This window comes from Podarcis pityusensis (assembly GCF_964106645.2).
Source record: "Podarcis pityusensis genome assembly, chromosome: 1".
In the NCBI taxonomy this organism is placed as follows: Eukaryota; Metazoa; Chordata; class Lepidosauria; order Squamata; family Lacertidae; genus Podarcis; species Podarcis pityusensis.
In genome coordinates, this window is record NC_138028.1 from 24,562,409 (window position 1) to 24,581,534 (window position 19,126).

Below are 19,126 nucleotides of genomic sequence, written 5' to 3' on the forward strand. Positions count from 1 at the left end.
CACTAAGCATACTATGTATAGAACACCACACCAAAAGGAAGAGATATAAAGAGAAAGTAAGGCCCAGGCTCCTTCTGGCCTATATTTATAGTCAGCATGACCTTAATTGGAAGATATAAGGGAACTAGTTCAAACCAGCTTCTCAGAAGGTATAACCCAAACAGTCATGAAGCTTCTGTCTGCTTCTCTCACTCAGAACCTTCTAGTAGCTTCTAGAATCCTCTTGTATTAATCAGAATAGGAAAGATCTCTACACATCAGCCAATACTTTATGCACTAAGAAATGCAGACTGACATAGCAGTAGTGGAATTCCTTGCATGGGCTTCCACTAGCAGGACCAGTTAGGAGTATCTGGGCCACAGGCCTGTGTTGCATTTGTACATTCGGCATTAAATTGCAATGCCATAAAATTTACCGGTACTTTATTTTTATTGCCTTATCTTTCTGTAGACTGCTTTGAAGTGCTCCCAGGAAAATGATTCATTTTCTCTTGGTTTCAGGAAGCAGTGCATTAACAATCGCAAATAAAGTTTTGATTCCATTTCATTTTCTTTTGCAGAAGAAACAAGTGAGTCAGACCAAGATCCGGGTGATTTCAACCATCCTCTTCATCCTGGCTGGTTGCATCGTCTTTGTCACTATTCCTGCAGTCAGTTTCAAATATATTGAAGACTGGTCAGTTCTGGACTCCTTTTACTTTGTGGTTGTCACTCTGACCACAGTTGGCTTTGGTGATTTTGTGGCAGGTGAGGCATGTAATTTGGCCTGGTGGTACATTCTGGGGGAAGAAGTTCTACTCTGCTACTGGTGTTTGGAAATAGACAGTACTTTGCAGAATTTGTTTTGATTCCCTCCCCTTAAATTTAACTGTAATGCAATCCAGCTGAGGGTAATCAGGTTGGAGGTCAGACACTGGATCAGGCAAAGAGTCTGATCAACAAGAGTCAAGGGCCAGAGGGAAGTGATATGGTCATGGATGGGCTAGTGGGCAGATCCCAAGGCTGAGCAAAAAAGGCTCAACAACTTTTGTGTCTGGATTTTCAATTTTGAAATATGGCAATTCCTAGCCTTCATTGGTTCCTCAGGTTACCAGTGCCCTTTCTGGCCATTATAATGGTGGTGTTTCAGAACAGAAAACACCAGGACAAACTCCTTCAGCCCACAAGCTGCCTATTTGGCATGAGGAGTACAATGCCTGGGCCCTTCAGTCTGAGCCCCAGATGCAAATCTCCCAAGCACCTAGCAGTAGCTCTGTTTCTGATTCAGTAGCTAGGGCTGCACAAACAGAACCAGTATTTTTAAAAGCCTGAACTTAAATCCCACCAGGAGGAGAGGGAGAGGGCATAGATTAAGTCTCCCCATGTTTGGTAGGATTTTAGCATTTTAAAAGGATGTTGCATGTATAGCCCAACCCATCCATGCATCTTCAGTTTGATTGGAACCTGGAGGGGAAAGGGAATCGTTTCTTTCTTTCTTTGTTTTGTCTTGGGGTAGAGAAAAGAGGTGCAGTGGTTAGTAGGGGAAGAAAGGAAATTATCTGGAAAAGGGAACTTTTCAGAATGCAGATGTCCTGCTGAAGAAATGAGTGAACAGGTGCAAGTCATTTGACAAAATAGTGGTGTGTGTGGTATCCCCTGCTGGGAATCAGCAGCGTCCAAACCATGCATAAAAATGAAAGCAGTTTTTCTATTTCACACATATTTCTTCCTAATAAAAACAGCCTTCCTGAGGACAACATCAATTTTTTAGAAACACTTAAATTCAAAAGTGGAAGTAAGATCAGAAGTATAAATGATAGCTGTCCAAAAAGCTGTTTTACAGTCTTTGAAAAAAGGGATACACACACACACACACACACACCCCCCCAAAGCAAATGGACAACAGCTTCTTAAGCGCTAGCTTGCAGAATTATGTTCTCTATCTTTAATAGAATTCTTGGCGCTGGATCCATCCCATTATAGAAACCTGACATTGGAAGTGAAAGACTAATGAGGTGTGTAGTGCAGATGTTATGTACTTGCTGGGATGAGAACACTACAATTCGGAGCCATAAATATCTGTTCCTGTCAATTACCAAAAAAGCAAATGTACCATGTTGGACTGGAGGTCAAAGAGAAGAGGGAGTGCCCCCCCCCCGTTGCCATGATGAAGAGAAGATGCTTTGACTCCATGTTTTTCTGTAGAATCTCTTAACATAACGTGCTTCATATCAGTTGGCAGGAGGAGGCAACAGTAGGGGGCGGTATTACCTTCGTGCCTTAATTGTGGGTTTCTTGCAGGCATCTGGTTGGCCATTACTTGATGCCAAACGAGGGACAAGGTGGGCATTTGATCTCATCCAGACAAGCTCTTCTTATAATATTGCTATCTTTGGTTGCAATCCACCAGTCATTGCTGCCACAAATTCCATTCATTTCAGTGTGCTTTCTCAAGAAGGCCATGAATGAAGGATATACAGCGGGGAATCATTGTGAAATGGCTCTTTTTATCTCGTCTTCTTCCAACATTGCTGGTTTCAGTTGTATCAATATTATCAGTGTTTAACAAGTGCTTTGAAATGAAGATGAAGCCCTGTGTTAAAACGAAAGGATGTAGGCAATTGATCATTTTGCTTTCTATGAAATGCACTAAATTCTGGGTAGATTAGGCTGCAATCCTATATTCCAGGGGTTGGCAACATGGTGCCTATGGGGACAGTGATGCCCTGTAGGTCTGCTCCAGTATCCACAGAACCTCTGGGCCCATACCCCTTGCTGCTCCCTTGGTGATGAGGTGATAAAATTGGTTAGCTTTCTCATACCTGAAAAGCACATAGGGTTGTATTCAACCAAGCCCCACTCACAGTAGTAGACCAATTAAAATGAATGAACCTAAGTTAACCATGCTCATTAACTTCAGTGGGCCTTCTCTGAGTACAGCTATTGTTGAATACCACACCCATAGAGCTGCGTGAGGATGACACTTTGTCCATTTCCTCATTCAATGCTATTTACTCAGATCCCTTGGAGAAGCGAAATGTGTGTGCATGCAGTCTCTCTCTCTCTCTCTCTCTCTCTCTCTCTCTCTCTCTCTCTCTCTTTCTCTCTCTGGGTTGGGGAGCTGATTGAGAGAGAGGTGATAAGAGCAGAGATCTAGTTATTGGCCCCTGGAATGTTTACCCCAAAAACTTGAATAGAACTGAGTTTATCCATGTTTCCCTATATCATCAGTGTAGCCAGTCTCGATGGTTTCTTCTGAGATTTATGAATGGAATGGAATACGGAATTTGTAAGGATGGAGCCAGTAGTGAATCTTGCGGCACTGGGCAGATCCAGATAATCCATTAACAATCCAGTAACATGTTGAATGCTATCAGCTAGGAGCTTTCTTCCTGTTGGCAGCTTTTTTTTGGAGACTAACTCTTGAGAATAATTGCCGTGTCACAAGTTCCTTCAACGCACCACTGTATGCTAATAGCAATTGCCATCCAATAATGCGTCAGTTACCTGGACCTTCCCATTGCTCTGTATTGACAGCCTGTCAGGCTATCTCCCCTTTGATCTTGAAAGAGCTGTTTGTAAAATATAAATGACACATTACCACAGAGACACAGATTAGTGGACGTTGGTTGATTTACACCAAAATGGCTCTCTCTGTGCTTATTACCGGTAATTTGTGTGTGTTTGGAATTGTAACTGTTGATAGATTGAGGTGGCACCGGTTGATGGACAAAGAAAATAGCACAGGATGAAGCAGCTCCTCTGCCATGCTCCCTCCTTAACTCTGTGCTTAGATGGCCGTTATCTTGCTTTATGGCAAATTCCCACCGGGGCACATGCGATCAGAATAACCTCACCGCCGCGTAGCAACGAAGAGCACAACCGCTTGCCCTTTGTTATACTGGGAAAGGCATAAAGCAATGGCAGCACGTATAGCGTACATTGAGAGAAAACAATATTTGGATCCCTGCCAGCAATTGTATGCTTTGGTTTTTATATGAGTCTTCAATCATTTCAAGCCCGCTCCTGGACAGGCTGGGCAGGATGCACTTTAAGGCTTCATTGAAATGGATCAGATTGCTAACAGCCTGCAAGAGTGGAAACGCTCAGGGGGAGTGAGAGAGAGGTATGGACTGAACCATATTACAGGGGAGGGGGACGCATCTACATACATAAACGTTATTGGGCAGTGGTGCTGCCAGGGCAGAAGCCAAGGGCCTTGAATGAACAGGAGGGCCCCAGGAAATTGCTTCGTTTTGAAGTAAGGTAATACAAATACAGTGGTACTTCGGGTTAAGAACTTAATTTGTTCTGGAGGTCCGTTCTTAACTTGAAACTGTTCTTAACCTGAGGTACCACTTTAGCTAATGGGGCCTCCCGCTGTCACCCCGCAATTTCTTTTCTCATCCTGAAGCAAAGTTCTTAACCCGAGGTACTATTTCTAGGTTAGCGGAGTCTGTAACCTGAAGCGTATGTAACCTAAAGAGTATGTAACCCGAGGTACCACTGTATATTGTATACTGTATATTGTGGTGTGAGGACTGAGCTCCATAGGGCTGTTTAAGTCCAGGCTTAGGAACATAGGAATCTGCCTTATCCTGAGTCAGATCATTGGCTCATTGAGCTCTACACTGTCTACACTGACTGGCAGTAGCTCTCCAGGGTTTCAGGTAGAAGTCTGAAGAATCTCACTCAGATCTACCTGGAGATGCCAGGGATAGAATTGGGGACCTTCTGCATGCAGAGAAGATGCTATACCATTGAGCTGTGGTCCCTTAAAATTACCTAATTGCACCATTGATGGGCCTTTGCCAATCTGTCAATATTTAGCTACATGGAAAAGGGGAAAATTTAGGGTGCAATCTAATAAACATTCACTATAATGTTAGTTGGGCTTCTGAATAGGCATGGAAAGTTGCACTTCAGCACTGCAAGTTGATTATGTTTGAAATCTGCCTTGGAATACAGCAAAAACATTTCAAACTTTAAACTTGGATTCAACATTTGTATTCCTGAACTTTAAACTTTGAAGGAGAAAACCCCCCATGCATAATGACCTGGCATATGGTTGCCAGTTGCCACCCCAATTACTTTGAAACAGAGCTCTAATATGATCATTATTGTTTTAAAAAGTTATGAACTAGAAAAGAGGAAATAAACAAATGAAAGTTCCAATTTTAGTTACGGATTTGCAGCAATTTAATTTGATATTCCAATCCCTGCAGAGTGCTGACTGCTGGGACAGAAGTAAAAAATTCTTTCCTGTAGCACCTTAAAGACCAACTAAGTTAGTTCTTGGTATAAGCTTTCGTGTGCATGCACACTTCTTCAGATACAGAAGTTATTACAGCCTGATTTTAAAGGACAGATTCGTGCTGCTGTTTTAAAGCCATTGGCATGGAGGAAATTGTTTCAGGAAATGAGTGGTTGAAGGTCCAGTTTCACTAAGACTATTGACTCAAAAAAGGAGCCACTACCATACCAATTGAAGGCTTCGTTCCTAAATCACAGGTTTCAGAACTGAACTGGGTGTATTTCTCAATAAGACTACTTTGGATATTATTACTGTAAGTCTGCCATCCTGCATCAGGTATGGTTAAGAACTCATTGAACCTTCACAGGACAATGTAAATTTATCAAGCAGCAATTTGCACACTGTGACAAGCTATCACTTTGTAAATAGTCATTTGCAATGCTTATAGAATATTAGAGTTAGAAGGGACCCAAAGGGCATCTAGTCCAACCCCCTGCAATGCAGGAATCTCATTGCAAAAAATAAAAAATAAAAAATAAAAAGTGGGCCGATAACTTTACAGTGACAAAACATGGTTTCACCCTTTGATATTTCTGCATTTAAATTCCTGGGTGAAACCAAACACTTTGCTTTTGTCTGTTTTTTTCCCCCACCTCAGGAGGAAATGCCGAAATTCCTTACCGGGAGTGGTATAAGCCCTTAGTATGGTTCTGGATCCTCGTGGGCCTTGCGTACTTTGCTGCCGTCCTCAGTATGATTGGAGATTGGTTACGAGTTATTTCGAAGAAGACTAAAGAGGAGGTAACTACAGGCAAATGACTGACCCTGGTGGGTTTTCCTTTGCCAGTTAGTGCTGGCTTTGATTTGCCCTTATTAGTTCATTAAGTCTGTTTTAGAAGACTTGTACCCCACCTTCCACTGTTAAAAAAAAGGTGTTCAAAATGGTTTGTATAAAATATTAAACGAAACATTTTTGTTTTGTTTTTACCCTTATCACGGAGAAGAAAAGGCTGAAGCGTAAGGCCTACCCAAATCTGGAGTGGAGTCCCTAAGATGGTTGGATGGCATCTTGTTTTCAATTTTCAATTTTTATTGGAAATTTTATTTACAGCATAACATAAACCCCCCACCCCCAATACAGAAATCCACCCTCATTAAACGTGAACATAGCATACAATAAGCATAACATGCAACAATACAAACAACCAAATAAAAGACTTCCTTGTGGATATTTAGGTTATAATTAGAAAAATCTTAATAATTATTCATAAAGGAAACAGCTTATAAGAAGTAAATAAGGAGGCCAGATACAGGATAAAGGGGAAAAAAGAAAAGGTTGGATGGCATCTTGTATGCCTCCTTCTGGCAACTCCTGCAGCCAGGCTGGTGCCAAACATATCACTCTGCTTCCCTTTGGCCTGCATTAGCAAGACTCAGAGGAAGGTCTTGTCGTTTGGGGCAGCCCAGGACCTCCATCCACTCTACTGAGGCTCATGCTCCCGGAAGGTCACTTTGGTGCTGCAAATGCAGTGGTTTGAGTTCACCTCTGGAGGCACACTCCATTGCCTCTCGAGACAGATGGATGCCATCATCAATACCCTTATCACCATCACAATTTTATTCATGCTCAAAGTGTCTTACATCAAAGAAAACGGGAAGGCATCTCAAATTCTACCATCGTTAGAACAATTTCATAATAACATAATAAAAAACCAGCATAATGGCAAATATAATGGCATACACAAAACCCACAACAATTTCAGTGCTATAAATATAGCAAGATTGCATTAGCGACTGTACACCCTCCTGGCAAGAGCAAAAATACAAGGGAGCTTGACAGTTTTAGCTTGGTCAAAGAAACACCTCTTCCATGATGTTGCTCTTATATCCTGCATTTCTTCCATCAGGACTAGCAGCCTGAAAAACAGTTTCTACGCTAATGCAATTCTGGTTCTAAATGCAGCATAAGGGGTTTCTGTAGTATAGTGTGTTTTAAAATGGGGTTTTAGAGTTTTTAGGGGTTTTTGAATGTTTTATGTAGTTTTGTAGTAGTTTTATGTAGTTTTATGTAGTTTTGTGGTAGTTTTATGTAGTTTTTATGTAGTTTTATGTAGTTTTCAATTTCATTGTTCCGCAAGGGACAATGACAATAAAGATATCGTATCGTATCATAGAATCCAGGTTGGCATACATGTGATGGACGCCCATTCAAGCACCAACCAGATCCAGGCCTCCTTAGCTTCAGCAAAGTGGTAGCCTTGCGTCCTTTCAGATCATGCCCTGTGATGATAGATATAATAACTTATCAATAAAAAGCATTGATAAAACAAAGACACTCACGGCACAGATGGAATGCATTAAAAACAACCAGATCATGTGTTAGAAATTGCTAAGCAGGCAAATTCTAAGCCTATCTAAGACAAAACAAGGGAGGGCAAATAGAGAGGGAGCCTGTCAGGCCTGCCTTGGAAGAGAATCCCATAGTTTAGGTGTCATCTCATAGAAGGCTCTTGCCCAGTCTAACCTCAGTCATAGTTGGGACCACTGGCAGACAAAGGTGGAGGTAGTGTGGGGGTGGTCCCCAAGGTGCCATCTGGGGGTGTGTGTGACATTGTGGCTGTCCCCACCCCCGGGATGCTCAGCGCTCACCACGCATGCCCCGGGACGCCCCGGGACGCTTGCTGCGCACCCCGGCATGCGCCATGCCCCCTGAGACACGTGCCATGCCCCCTGAGATGCGAACACCCCCTGAGACGAGTACCAAGCCCCCTGGGACATGTGCCAGCCACGCCCCGGGTGTACGCCGCTCCCGGTGCCAGAGCAGGTAGCTCTGCCACTGGTTGGGACACAGCAAAGAAGCACCTCTATTTAAATTCCTTTTAACATTCTTTCTGGTGGCACTTTATGGAGCTGTGGTATTGATCCTATAGGGTGAAAGAAACGGGACCGGGGATTGATTGAATCTGAAAGCACTTTGATGATCAAAGCTAACGTCATGGGGGAAACAGAAGGGTGGGTGCATACTTATTAACACAAGGCAGAGACCTTCTGGTTTCCTGGAAATCCACCTCATGGTGTGTGTGTATGGGCGGGGGGAACCACACACAAAAGCCTGGCCCCTTGTGAAGAATCTCAGTTTGTTATTTAAGCTTGGCGTTGTATGTCAAAATGGTGTATTTTGTATGAAGCTGAATGTCACAGCTTTGCCACAACTGGTCTCAAAGGGAGCTCTTATGCCTTGCATAGCTTTTGTGAAAGAAGACATTTGGCCAGCATCGCCTCCCGTGTGGCTTTACATGGCATGAATGCAATATAGTAGGAAGTAGACAAGAGCCATTTGGAAACCAAGTGAATAATTCTAACTAGCGTCGCTTCCCCTCTCTGCACCACTTGAACTATACTTGCAAGAGTTTCTAAGTACCAAACAACAACAACAACCCACCCTTAAAAAAAAATACTGTGATTTTTTCAGCTCTTTGTCCTTGACTTTTTTCACAGGTTGGTGAAATAAAAGCCCACGCGGCTGAATGGAAAGCCAACGTGACTGCGGAGTTCAGGGAAACGCGGCGGCGCCTGAGCGTGGAAATCCACGACAAGCTCCAGAGAGCAGCGACGATTCGGAGCATGGAGCGCAGGCGGCTGGGGCTGGACCAGAGAGCCCACTCGCTGGATATGCTCTCTCCGGAGAAACGCTGCGTCTTTGCTGCCTTGGACAGTGGCCACTTCAAGGCTTCATCTCAGGAAAGCATCAACAACAGGCCTAACAACCTGCGCCTTAAAGGGACGGAACAGTTGAGCAAGCATGGGCAGGGGGCCTCCGAGGACAACATCATCAACAAGTTCGGCTCTTCCTCCAAGCTGACCAAGAGGAAAAACAAAGACCTGAAGAAGAGCATCCCGGAAGACGTGCGCAAAATCTACGAGACCTTCCGGAACTACTCCTTGGACGAGGAGAAGAAGGAGGAAGATTCCGAGAAAGGGTGTCACTCGGAACATTCCAGCACCGCCGTTCTCACCGACTGCATTGAGCAACACATGGGCCTTGAGAACGGGATGATCCCCAGCGAAACCAAAGAAAGGGAACACGAAAACAAAGCATTACTTGAAGACAGGAATTAAATGTGAAAACCAACAAAAACAATGACCCTTGACTCTCACGAACCAATGTTAGTCTTTTATATACGTACAAGATATATATACAGATGGATATATGTATCAAGAAGACATGTGCCTTATACAGACTCCTAATTCAGTCTGGTTCCATAACATCCTGGGATATTTCACTGTGCCATAACAACCGAAGTTTGCTCTGCCAAAAGAAATCACACTGGGAAATGGCGTCTGCAGTTGGAATATTGACAATGACAGCCTACGTGCGCTTGCCGTGGAGGAGGATCCAAACACCAGGGTAATACAGCTGGAAAGGCAAATAACACAGCGGGAATGTTTGGGAGCAAAGACAGACCTCTTAGAAGAGCATTTCGGGAAGTGAGGAAAGAAGGCTTCTACTTTTTCAATGGATGACGAGTTCCTTGCTTCTGTCACTGCTGAATTCTTTTTTTATTTTATTTTATGGAAAGGCAAAATAACTTTAAAATAAGGCAGTGTTTATGATTTGGCATAGGATCCAAATATGATTGTTCTCCCATTTTGTATTTCAAATATATATCTATACACACACATACACAAATGGATGAATTCGCTTCAGTAATCCAAAAATAAATAAATAAATGCCCATGCACAAGGAAGTTGCCTGGACACTGCTGAAACACTGATGAAGCTAACAGCAGGATATTCCCCCCCCCCCCGAAAAAAGAAAAGAAAACACACAAAAACAGCACATAACAAATGGAAATTTTAAAAGGGGGAAATTGGGGTATGAGTGTTTTCCCCTGCCCTTGGAAGAAATTCCTGTGATAAACTGATAATCATACACAGAACCTTCAAAATTTCAGGATCTGCATTGTTTAAGCGAGGAATAACCTTGCACTTGGTTCAGTTAAACAGTGAGCCCCTTGTTTTAAAATGTTCGCATCCACACTTTGTATTACTGACGGAGCTCCGGTTGTAATGCTGTAATACAATGAAGACAGAGAGTGATGCCTTTGCATGATGTCAAACATTTTGCTCTTCTCTGTAGCAGAAGTTGAATTTTTTAAAACAGTAGGCATAAGTGCATATACAATGTAAAGTCATGGGGCAGGGCAACTTTCAAAGCTCAGGGCTCTATGTCCCTATTGGTGGTTAGGGTTTAGGTATGAGAGACAGACAACTTCCCAAAATTCCACGTGGATGATGAAGGCGATGATAAAAAATATGATCAAAATTTTTAAGTGCTTATAGCTTTAAGTGCCATTAATAACATCATATTGTGCAACTGTTAAATCACATGCTTTGTCGACTATCTTCCTGTAAGTATTATTTTTCTTTCTCGTTTGTTTTAGTTTCTCTTCCTCCCTTCCTCAGAACCTAAGCAAAACCTCTTTTGGTTTCAAAGCCAACAACAAACAAGATGATAATTATTACTACACATTTTATACCCATTGCCATGTCTTTGATGATTGCATATGGAGAGCACAAATAGCTTCAGACCTCAAAACAAAGGAAGAGGATGTGAGAAAATTAATGAATGCGATCTTGGGTGTGTTTGCTTGCGTAAGAAATAGAGTGAGGGGAAAGGTGTTAAAATGAAAGGTGGGTTGGAATACATGTGGAAACTTGCATATCATCTATGAATTTTTTGCATAGCCTTCAAAGACTGTCACCAACAGCTGTGGTTCTTCAAATCCCACCAAACCTAGTGTAACACACTACACCTCCCTCCTTCTGTACAATCCACCCAAACTTAGTTTATGAAGAGAATATAACCAGGAATAGTTTCTGTAATCATGCCTTGACATTCTAGGGAAAGCATGGGGTGGGCCCCATGTACAATATGGTTACCAGATGTCCCCATTTTCCGGGGACAGTCCCCAGATTTACAAATTTATCCCCGGACAAAATCTGTCCCCGGAATGTCCCCGGCTTTCATTTAATGTCCCCGGATTTATATTTTAAGTGTTGTAGATTTATTAGTAGGGAAAGAATGTTGTGTGATTGGTTCAACGGCACAAGACACATCATATGGGGGCTTCTGGCGAGGCAAAATGGTGGGTACCATGGCAGCAAGCAGCTCCTGAAGCCAGTCTGTGCTACCAGGCTGGCTTCGGGCTGCTGAGACTGCCGCCGCCACTGCTGAGGGGGAACTGGGGACGCCTGGTGCGCCAACTGGGGGAAACTGCTGACCCCCCCGTGACCCAAATTGAGCCAGGAGCGAGAGCGCCCGGCTGACTGCCCAGCGGCACTCCGGGGCCAGGAAAACTCTGGAGCTGATGCAGGGAGAAGGAGGAGAGGAGAAGGAGAAGGAAGAGAGAAAGAGGAAGGAGAAAAAAAAGAGGAGCCTTGACCTTGCCGTGCCACTGCCACCATCACTGAGAAGGAGAGGTAGGGGAGCACCAGGAGGGCAAGGACACGTGGCTGAGCCCAGGCCCGGCCCGAGCCTACTCCACGGTGGCTAGCACTCCAAGAGAGCTGGCTGGGGCTCAGAGGAAGTGCGAAAGAGTAGACCACAGAAGAGATTACTTCTTAATTTAATAATAATAATAACAACAACTTTTTTTCTCTCTTTTTTTAAAAAAAAGTGTCGCCGGATTCTTTGAAAAAAATCTGGTAACCTTAATTTACAATGCACTGGGCTTTTGAACACCCCCCCCCCCCACCAATGAAGAGTTGTCACCGGGAATTTGCTCCTGTAGCAAATGTGGGGAGGTGGCGGTCATTGAGACAATTGGGGAGCTTTGTACACCCACAATACCAAACGTGATTCCCCTTGTGAGATTTTTTTTTAAGAGACACATTGAATGCTGTGTAGCTTGATCATAAGGATGTGATTAAAGTGCATAATGAAAGGAGGTGCTGGGGAGTTGGGACCAGATGCAAAACTTGGGGTGGGAGTGTCCAGAGCGAGAGCAGAGGCTGCGAGAAACTTACCTGTGGCTGACATTTTCTCAAAGGCTGCCCTGGAATCAGCTGGTCTAGGAGGCCATTGAAGCAGTGACAAAGATCAATGCTGGATAAATTCATAGATTAAAAGCCTTGCGTGACCTTTATCATGAAAGATGTTGCTTCAGAAACCGAAAAAAGGCTAGAAAAACAACTCTTCCCACCCTTGCAGTCTATGGATTTGTTGAACCAAGACAGCCATGAAAGCTTGCTCAGTCGGTTGCCCTTCACTTTACGATCAGATACTGGGAATTACATTCTCTTAAAACATGCAGTTTCTGTGATAACCTTGAGAGGGAAATAGTGGCTAGACTTAAGAGCTCTAATCTCACAGATCTGGTGTTTTAAAGACCTGATCCTTCAGACTTTCATTCTTTGAACATCAGATATGCAAAAAAAAGTTTAACAAAAACACCCTCTTTAAAATGCCAGCTGTTAAATGTTACCTTGCCACCAGCTTTCTCTTGCAAGGAGAGTGTGCACTGGGGGATGCTAGTGCTGCTAGGTGAGAATTAATTAAATATCAAAGGGCTTTAGTGAGCCCAAAATGTCCATCATCAAGGATGCCCCAAGTGTCTGCTGCTCTGGCCTTGCCATCTTTCAGCCAGCCTCTGCTGGGAGGCAGGTATTTCTTCTTTGCATTGAATATAATTGAAGAATCCATTCATTCCTGGAGCAGAGGGACAACAAAATGACCTGATCCCGCAGGAACCTGCCACTTCTTTCTGAGCGGGGAATGCCCAGCCATTGCCTATTTACAAGGATTATCTAGTCGATGAGAATGCAAATTGAAATTGCCCACTGACTCTGTTTATTGATTGATTGCATTTCCATTAGTGCTGCTAATATAACTTTTGGCTCAGTTCGGGTTTTTTGTATGGTGGTGGTAGGACCTTCCGTGGCAAATTTTAGTGACAGCATGGCAACATTAGGGTGCTCCTTATGGTGTGGCTGTGAGTTGGTGACCATTTTTTTTTTTTGTAATAAAGAAATATCTTCAAGGACAGGGAGTGACACTGCATAATTATGTAGCATCACTCCTGGGGGATTTGGGGAGAAACAGTGGCTGCTACCAAAGGAGTGCCAGAGGCAGGCGATGCGTTTCCAACTCACCCTGAATTTTGGGCTTCCTGAAAATGGACCAAAATGCTCTCTTCTATCAGTTCTCACAAACTGGACAATTTCAGATCAGCCCTATATGTCTGCTTAGCTGCATGAGCTTTCAGACCCTATTCCTCCTGGTGCAGGGCCTGACATGCAAAGTAAAAACAAACCCAGGGCTGTCTGATATATAAACAACTGTTGAACTCAGTATTGGTTTCGTGAAGCCTGATTCTACAACACGCTTAGTCATCCTACTTTTCTAAATTCAAATGGCAAGTGAAGTCCCTAGGATTTCAGCCTTTTAGATCTGCTTAAGTTAAACTACACTGAAAGCAGCATTTGTCAAGGCAGGTGAGCAAGGTGACTTCTCTTCATGACAGTTTTCAAGTTACAGTTGGCCCCTTTCTACAGTAATGAGAGCAATCAACTTGAGAATCTGGAAGACGCACCTTAGAACTTCTCTGAGACCCATCAGTTTCACACTCATAAATGATGCTGCTGGTGCAGATTGATGTCTTACATGAATGATGGGAGTGGCTGAAAGTAACATCTAACTAAAGGGACTGTTGTTGTTGTTATTATTATTATTATTATTATTATTATTATTGAGGTAGTTTACTGTTTCAACTGCAAGGGAACAATGCATGATGATGAGATAGGATGCACACACCTCTGTAAATTAGCAATTGGCTCAGACCCTGAGGGATTAAGTGCAGCCTTCTCTGTGTGGTTTCAATGAGCTGCATAGTATTTATATATATATATTTAGTTCACAGGCATCCTTCCTAAAATAGCTGAGCTGTTTATGTTTATGAGCTGTCCTATAGCAATACCAAATGTGTTGGAGAAACTGGCTCTCTAGATGTTGTGTTACAACTCCCACAATTCTTGGTCATTAGCCATGCTGATAGAGGCTGATGAGAGTTGAAATCCAACAATATCTGGAAGGCCACAGGTTCCCTCACCCCCTTTTTTAAGGGTCAGATGGCCTCATAGGTTTAAACAACCAAGATCTCTAAGGAATGACTGTGGGTGCCTATGTTTGGAAGAAATTAATTACTTTTGAATTGATGGGGTTATAAATGCTTGTTTCATGCTTTCCCATCATTTCTCTTTTTTTATTGCCAGGCTTTGATAAGGTGTTAGTATTTCTCTTTCTCTAGTTCAAATAACATCTGGTTTCTTCCCTGCGGATCTGAGAAAATTGTTAATTGATATATGTAGATATGCCACTGTGTAAATGACAAAAAATAATCGTAGTCTTTTAGATGGATTCTGAGGCTTAAGCTACTCACGTTAGATGAGATAATCCCAAAAGCAAATTAAGGTGGAAAATAATCAAATGTTAACTATAGAAAACCATTTTGAAGTCTAATTGTAGTGGCTGGGGGTAGGGTAAGGCAGGAACCTGAAGACCAGATGTGGAGGTCCCAGGAGCACATCTGGCCTGGGGCCACTGTTTACCCACCTCTGCCTTAACAGCTTCCAAGGCCAGGCCCACAGCTTCCAAGATCATGCAGAAAATATCCCTGCCCCACTCCATCAAGGGAGATCCAGAAATGGAAGCTGCCTTTGACATAATGTCCACCCAAATCCTACTGAGATGGCTAAATGTACCTTCTGAGCAGAATAAGAATGTGCATCCATACTTGGAAGCCACTATGTGTTATACATGACTAGTCCATAATTCCAGTTGGATCAGGAACATTAATTTCAGTTTGAAAGGTGGGCAAGAACAGCTTAAGGGCTGGAATTTTTGAATAACTCATTTGGACTCATTGGAGATAAAGGTTCTCACTATTGTGAAGTTTGTGACTTGGGTAAATGTTGAGATTTCTTAAAACCCAAAGCCATGAACTGGAAGTCTGTTTTGACAATGAAATTGAGGATTTGGAGTGAGGGCTGGGATTGGCTTTCTCAGTAGCAATATGGGGGCCAATATTTTCAGTGTGGCTCCCTCTCTAAATTGATAACAACAACAACAACAACTTGGTCCTCTTCCGGAAAAACTTTCTACACCTTCTCATACCATTTGGCTTGCTGGTTTCCATATAATTTCACAGTGCTCTAGAAAGCTATTTTTAGAACATGAGGATTCTCTAATCAATATCATTAGCTGGGTAACAAGCCAAATACACCTCTTGCCATCTCAAAAAGTTCTGCTGCAACTGTGTTTTGTTTTGTTTTGTTTTGAATAATGTAATGTCTTCCAAAGATGAGTAAAACTGCAACAAAGACCTTCTGGAGGATTACAACCATTCTTCCTGTTTCTTCTTCTTCTAAGTCTTTTGTAGTTGGATATTCCATTCATCTTTTGCATTAGTTGTGCAGTCAACACTGTTAGCATGTTGTGGCTAATATTTCATGAAGAAGAGAGTTATCAGTGGCTACCAGCCATGATGGAGTTGGCAGGGGTGGCCAACTCCCAAGAGACTGCGATCTACTCACAGAGTTAAAAACTGGCAGTGATCTACCCCATGTTGGGGGGTTCAGGTCAAAGTTGCTGAGCTTTTTTTAGGGGAGCCAAAGTTGTTGAGCTTCTTTGGGGGGAACCAGTGATCTACCAGTGATCTACCACAGATGTGCAGTGATCTACCGGTAGATCACTATCTACCTGTTGGACGTGCCTGCTCTATGGCCACAATTGGAGGCAGCAATACTTCCAGATACCAGTTGCTGGAAACCATGGGAGGGGAGTGCTCTTGTGCTCATATTCTGCTCCCTGATTTCCCACACACACCTGGCTGGTCACTGTGAGAACAGGATGCTGAACTAGATGGAACATTAGGCTGATCCAGTAGGCTCTTCTTATCTACTTATTTCTTTATCCCATGTCACCTTGTGTTTTGAGATCTAGTGTTGTAGAGGGAATGCTGGACCAGAAGGATTCAAGTACATGTCTCTTGTCAGCCACTATCTTCCATTGCTAAAGGCCTCCCATTGTACTTGCGTGACTGTCTTAAATTCAGTGGTTTGCAGCACCAGGGACCCATTATCAGGACTAGAACTGTGTCATGTGGGGAGGAAGGATTTAACCCCTTTCCTTCTGGGCGTCAGTCTCAATGGAAATTACTTTCCACCACCAGGAGTTCTGTTCCAGGAATGGCAACAGCAGTGTGAGCCTTTGGACTGAAGCAGAGGGAGGGAGGTGTTTGTCCTGGCAAGAGTTCAGGGTTAAGCAATGCAGAGTGAAGAGAAGCTAAGCAGACCAAAGGCCACACTTTAGCAAACTCAGGATGCAGGTAGCACCATGGACAGCTCTGCAAGACACCCAACCTGGGGATTCATTGGAACAAGAGTCAGATGTTGAACAACGGGCAATTTCTTGACTGAGCCTTAAAACAAAACAAAACAAATAAAAGCAGCACTTCTGTCTGAAAGACTTGCTCCATTCTGGTGAGAGATGCTTCCTCAGTTAAAGTGGCGTACTTGCTTCAGTGGCTACTGAGTGTAAGGGAAATGTGGTTTCATGGGCCTCCATGGGATTGGAGTCCATGGAACCAGAGGAGGGCCACACAATCTACACCATCTGCCGCTGACTGTGGGAAATTCTCTCTCTTGGGGATATATGAAAGAACATCAGAAGCTGCCTCATACAGAACCAGACTATTGGTCCATCTAGTTTGATATTGTCTACATTGACTGGTAGCAACTCTGCAGCTTCATCCTTTGAAGACAGGGAATGAGATCCTGAGTTCTTACACCAAGGTTCTAGTTGGCATAGGAAAAAGTTTTATGTTTTGTTCATCTTTGTCAGGATTGTAGCATCAGAGGAAAGGCTCATCCCCACCCTGTATGCCGTGGCCCATCCTATGTAGCTTGACCCTTGGCCTAACCTACATCACAGGCTATTGGGGCAAACTATGGTAACTAGAACTCATAGGAAGGGTGGGATTAGACAAATACGTGGACAATAAGGTTATCAGTCATGATGGCTATGCTCTGCCTCCATGGTTGACAGCAGTATCCTTCTAAATACCAGTTGCTAGAAATGGCAGGAGGAGAGAGTGCTCGTGCCTTGGTCCTGCTTGCGGGTTTCCTATAGGTATCTGGGTGGTGATGGTGAGAATAGGATGCTGGACTAGATGGGCCATGGGCCTGATCCGACTGGCTCTTCTTAGGTTCGTATGGGTGTAAATGCAGCCATAGAAATAATAACAATAAAAGAGTCGTATTCATCACTGAATGACACAAGTTACATAAAATTTCTTCAAAGGGTGGTGTGGGAGTTCTCTTTGAAGTCAGAATCCTCTGATACAAGTTGGAGCGGCTTGTGGTTATTCAGTGGTGACTCATATTCTTTCACATTGTATGGCACCATATGTTTATGCTGCAAGCCAAGACCTCCTGCAGGCAGCCTCCAGGCAGTGCCTTATGTTTTGCCACCAGGACTGTGTTTCCAGCAGGTCCAGCAGGAGGGGTTGGTATTGTTGGGCAGCTGCTGAGACCGACGCTTAGTAGAGGGCCTGGAAACTCCTGGCTCCGTAGGGCTCACCCTTCTTTCTGTTCCTTCTTGTTCACCTGCCTTCTCCAAGCAAAGGAGCAACGTGAGCAGAAAGTAGGAGAAACAGTAGAAACCTCTGCTACATCATGCGCACGCTCTCTCCTTCTTTCTCTCTCTCTGTCCTGTCTCTGCAACACACTTTGGGTGGAATATAAATTTTGTTAATAAAATACCAACTCTCACACCGAAGTCCCAAAAGGATTGGTTTCCTGGTGAGAGTGATGGAACTTTTTGGATGACTGTAACATCCCTCCCCGTCGTGCCAACCTGCCAAGATGGGCAAAGTTGAATAAAGGCAAGGCCGCTTGGCTTGCCCACCCAAGTTTTAGGAATATGCATGGATGAGGTGGGTGACCTTGTGTGCATTACCCAAACTTGGGTGGACAAGCTGTGGGGCCCTGTCCCTGTTGGGAAATCTATGATCAAATCATGGATGGGATTTGCTTTATTGCAGATTGAGCTGTCATTATTTAACCACCAGATGGAAGGGCACATCAGCATGGTTACCCAATTCTCCATTTAGGGATGACTGTGCAGGGGTGACAGACATCAAGTATCTTCCCTTCTCCTATGCTGATTATTACTTTCCACCCTACTCCATATTTCTCCCTCCCCAAATCCCCTAAACTTCCTCTACCTGTCCCCTCTGACCCAGTCACATGATGCTTTTGTTATTGTTTTCTCCACACAAATACCACTGCTCTGTCCCACCACAGAGGTTTGAGATCTCTCCTGCCCCTTTCAATGTGAGAGATAAAATGGTAGTTATTCCACTTAGCAGAGTTATTCCCTTGCATCCAGGTCCTCTCTTTCACTCAGAACCCAGACTCTTGTTCTGGTCCACCTCTGCCTTCTCTTGTTAAGGGTGACTACCACAAACACATGCCAGGGGTTCATGTTCATGCCCCTGTATTGGCTCCCCAAGGGGGCAATCCGCAATTCCCCCCTTTTCATCTGTCTCAACCCACTGACTGACAGTCACTGAAAACTGGGCCGAGGGATGGGTGGAAAAATTTGATCCTGTTTGCATTTAAAGTATACCCTATTTGCACTTTCTGAAACTAAATGTGAATTGAAACTTCTCTGAAGTTCGCAACACACTTCTCCAGCCTGTTTCCTGTTGCTTCTACAAGGTCCTGATCAGCGTAATTTGTCTTTCTTAGGGAGAGGCAGACAGAAAGCAGGAGTCATTAGCAATGCCGCAGATTTCATGCATTGCTTTTAACCAGATCTGATTTGCTACT

The 19,126-nt window shown here is 43.6% G+C and overlaps 1 protein-coding gene across 2 annotated transcripts in view; it reads left to right on the forward strand.

Moving 5' to 3' along the window:
• Positions 1-11,191, forward strand: part of KCNK10 (potassium two pore domain channel subfamily K member 10) — a 73,755-nt gene extending 62,564 nt beyond the window's left edge. For both annotated transcript variants that reach the window (XM_080976127.1, XM_080976126.1), the window contains 3 exons: positions 561-747; positions 5,892-6,034; positions 8,732-11,191. In XM_080976127.1, coding sequence (XP_080832253.1) covers positions 561-747; positions 5,892-6,034; positions 8,732-9,352 — 951 coding nt within the window. In that variant the 3' untranslated portion in view covers positions 9,353-11,191. The remainder of the gene's footprint in view (positions 1-560; positions 748-5,891; positions 6,035-8,731) is intronic.
• Positions 11,192-19,126: the final 7,935 nt, after the last annotated feature.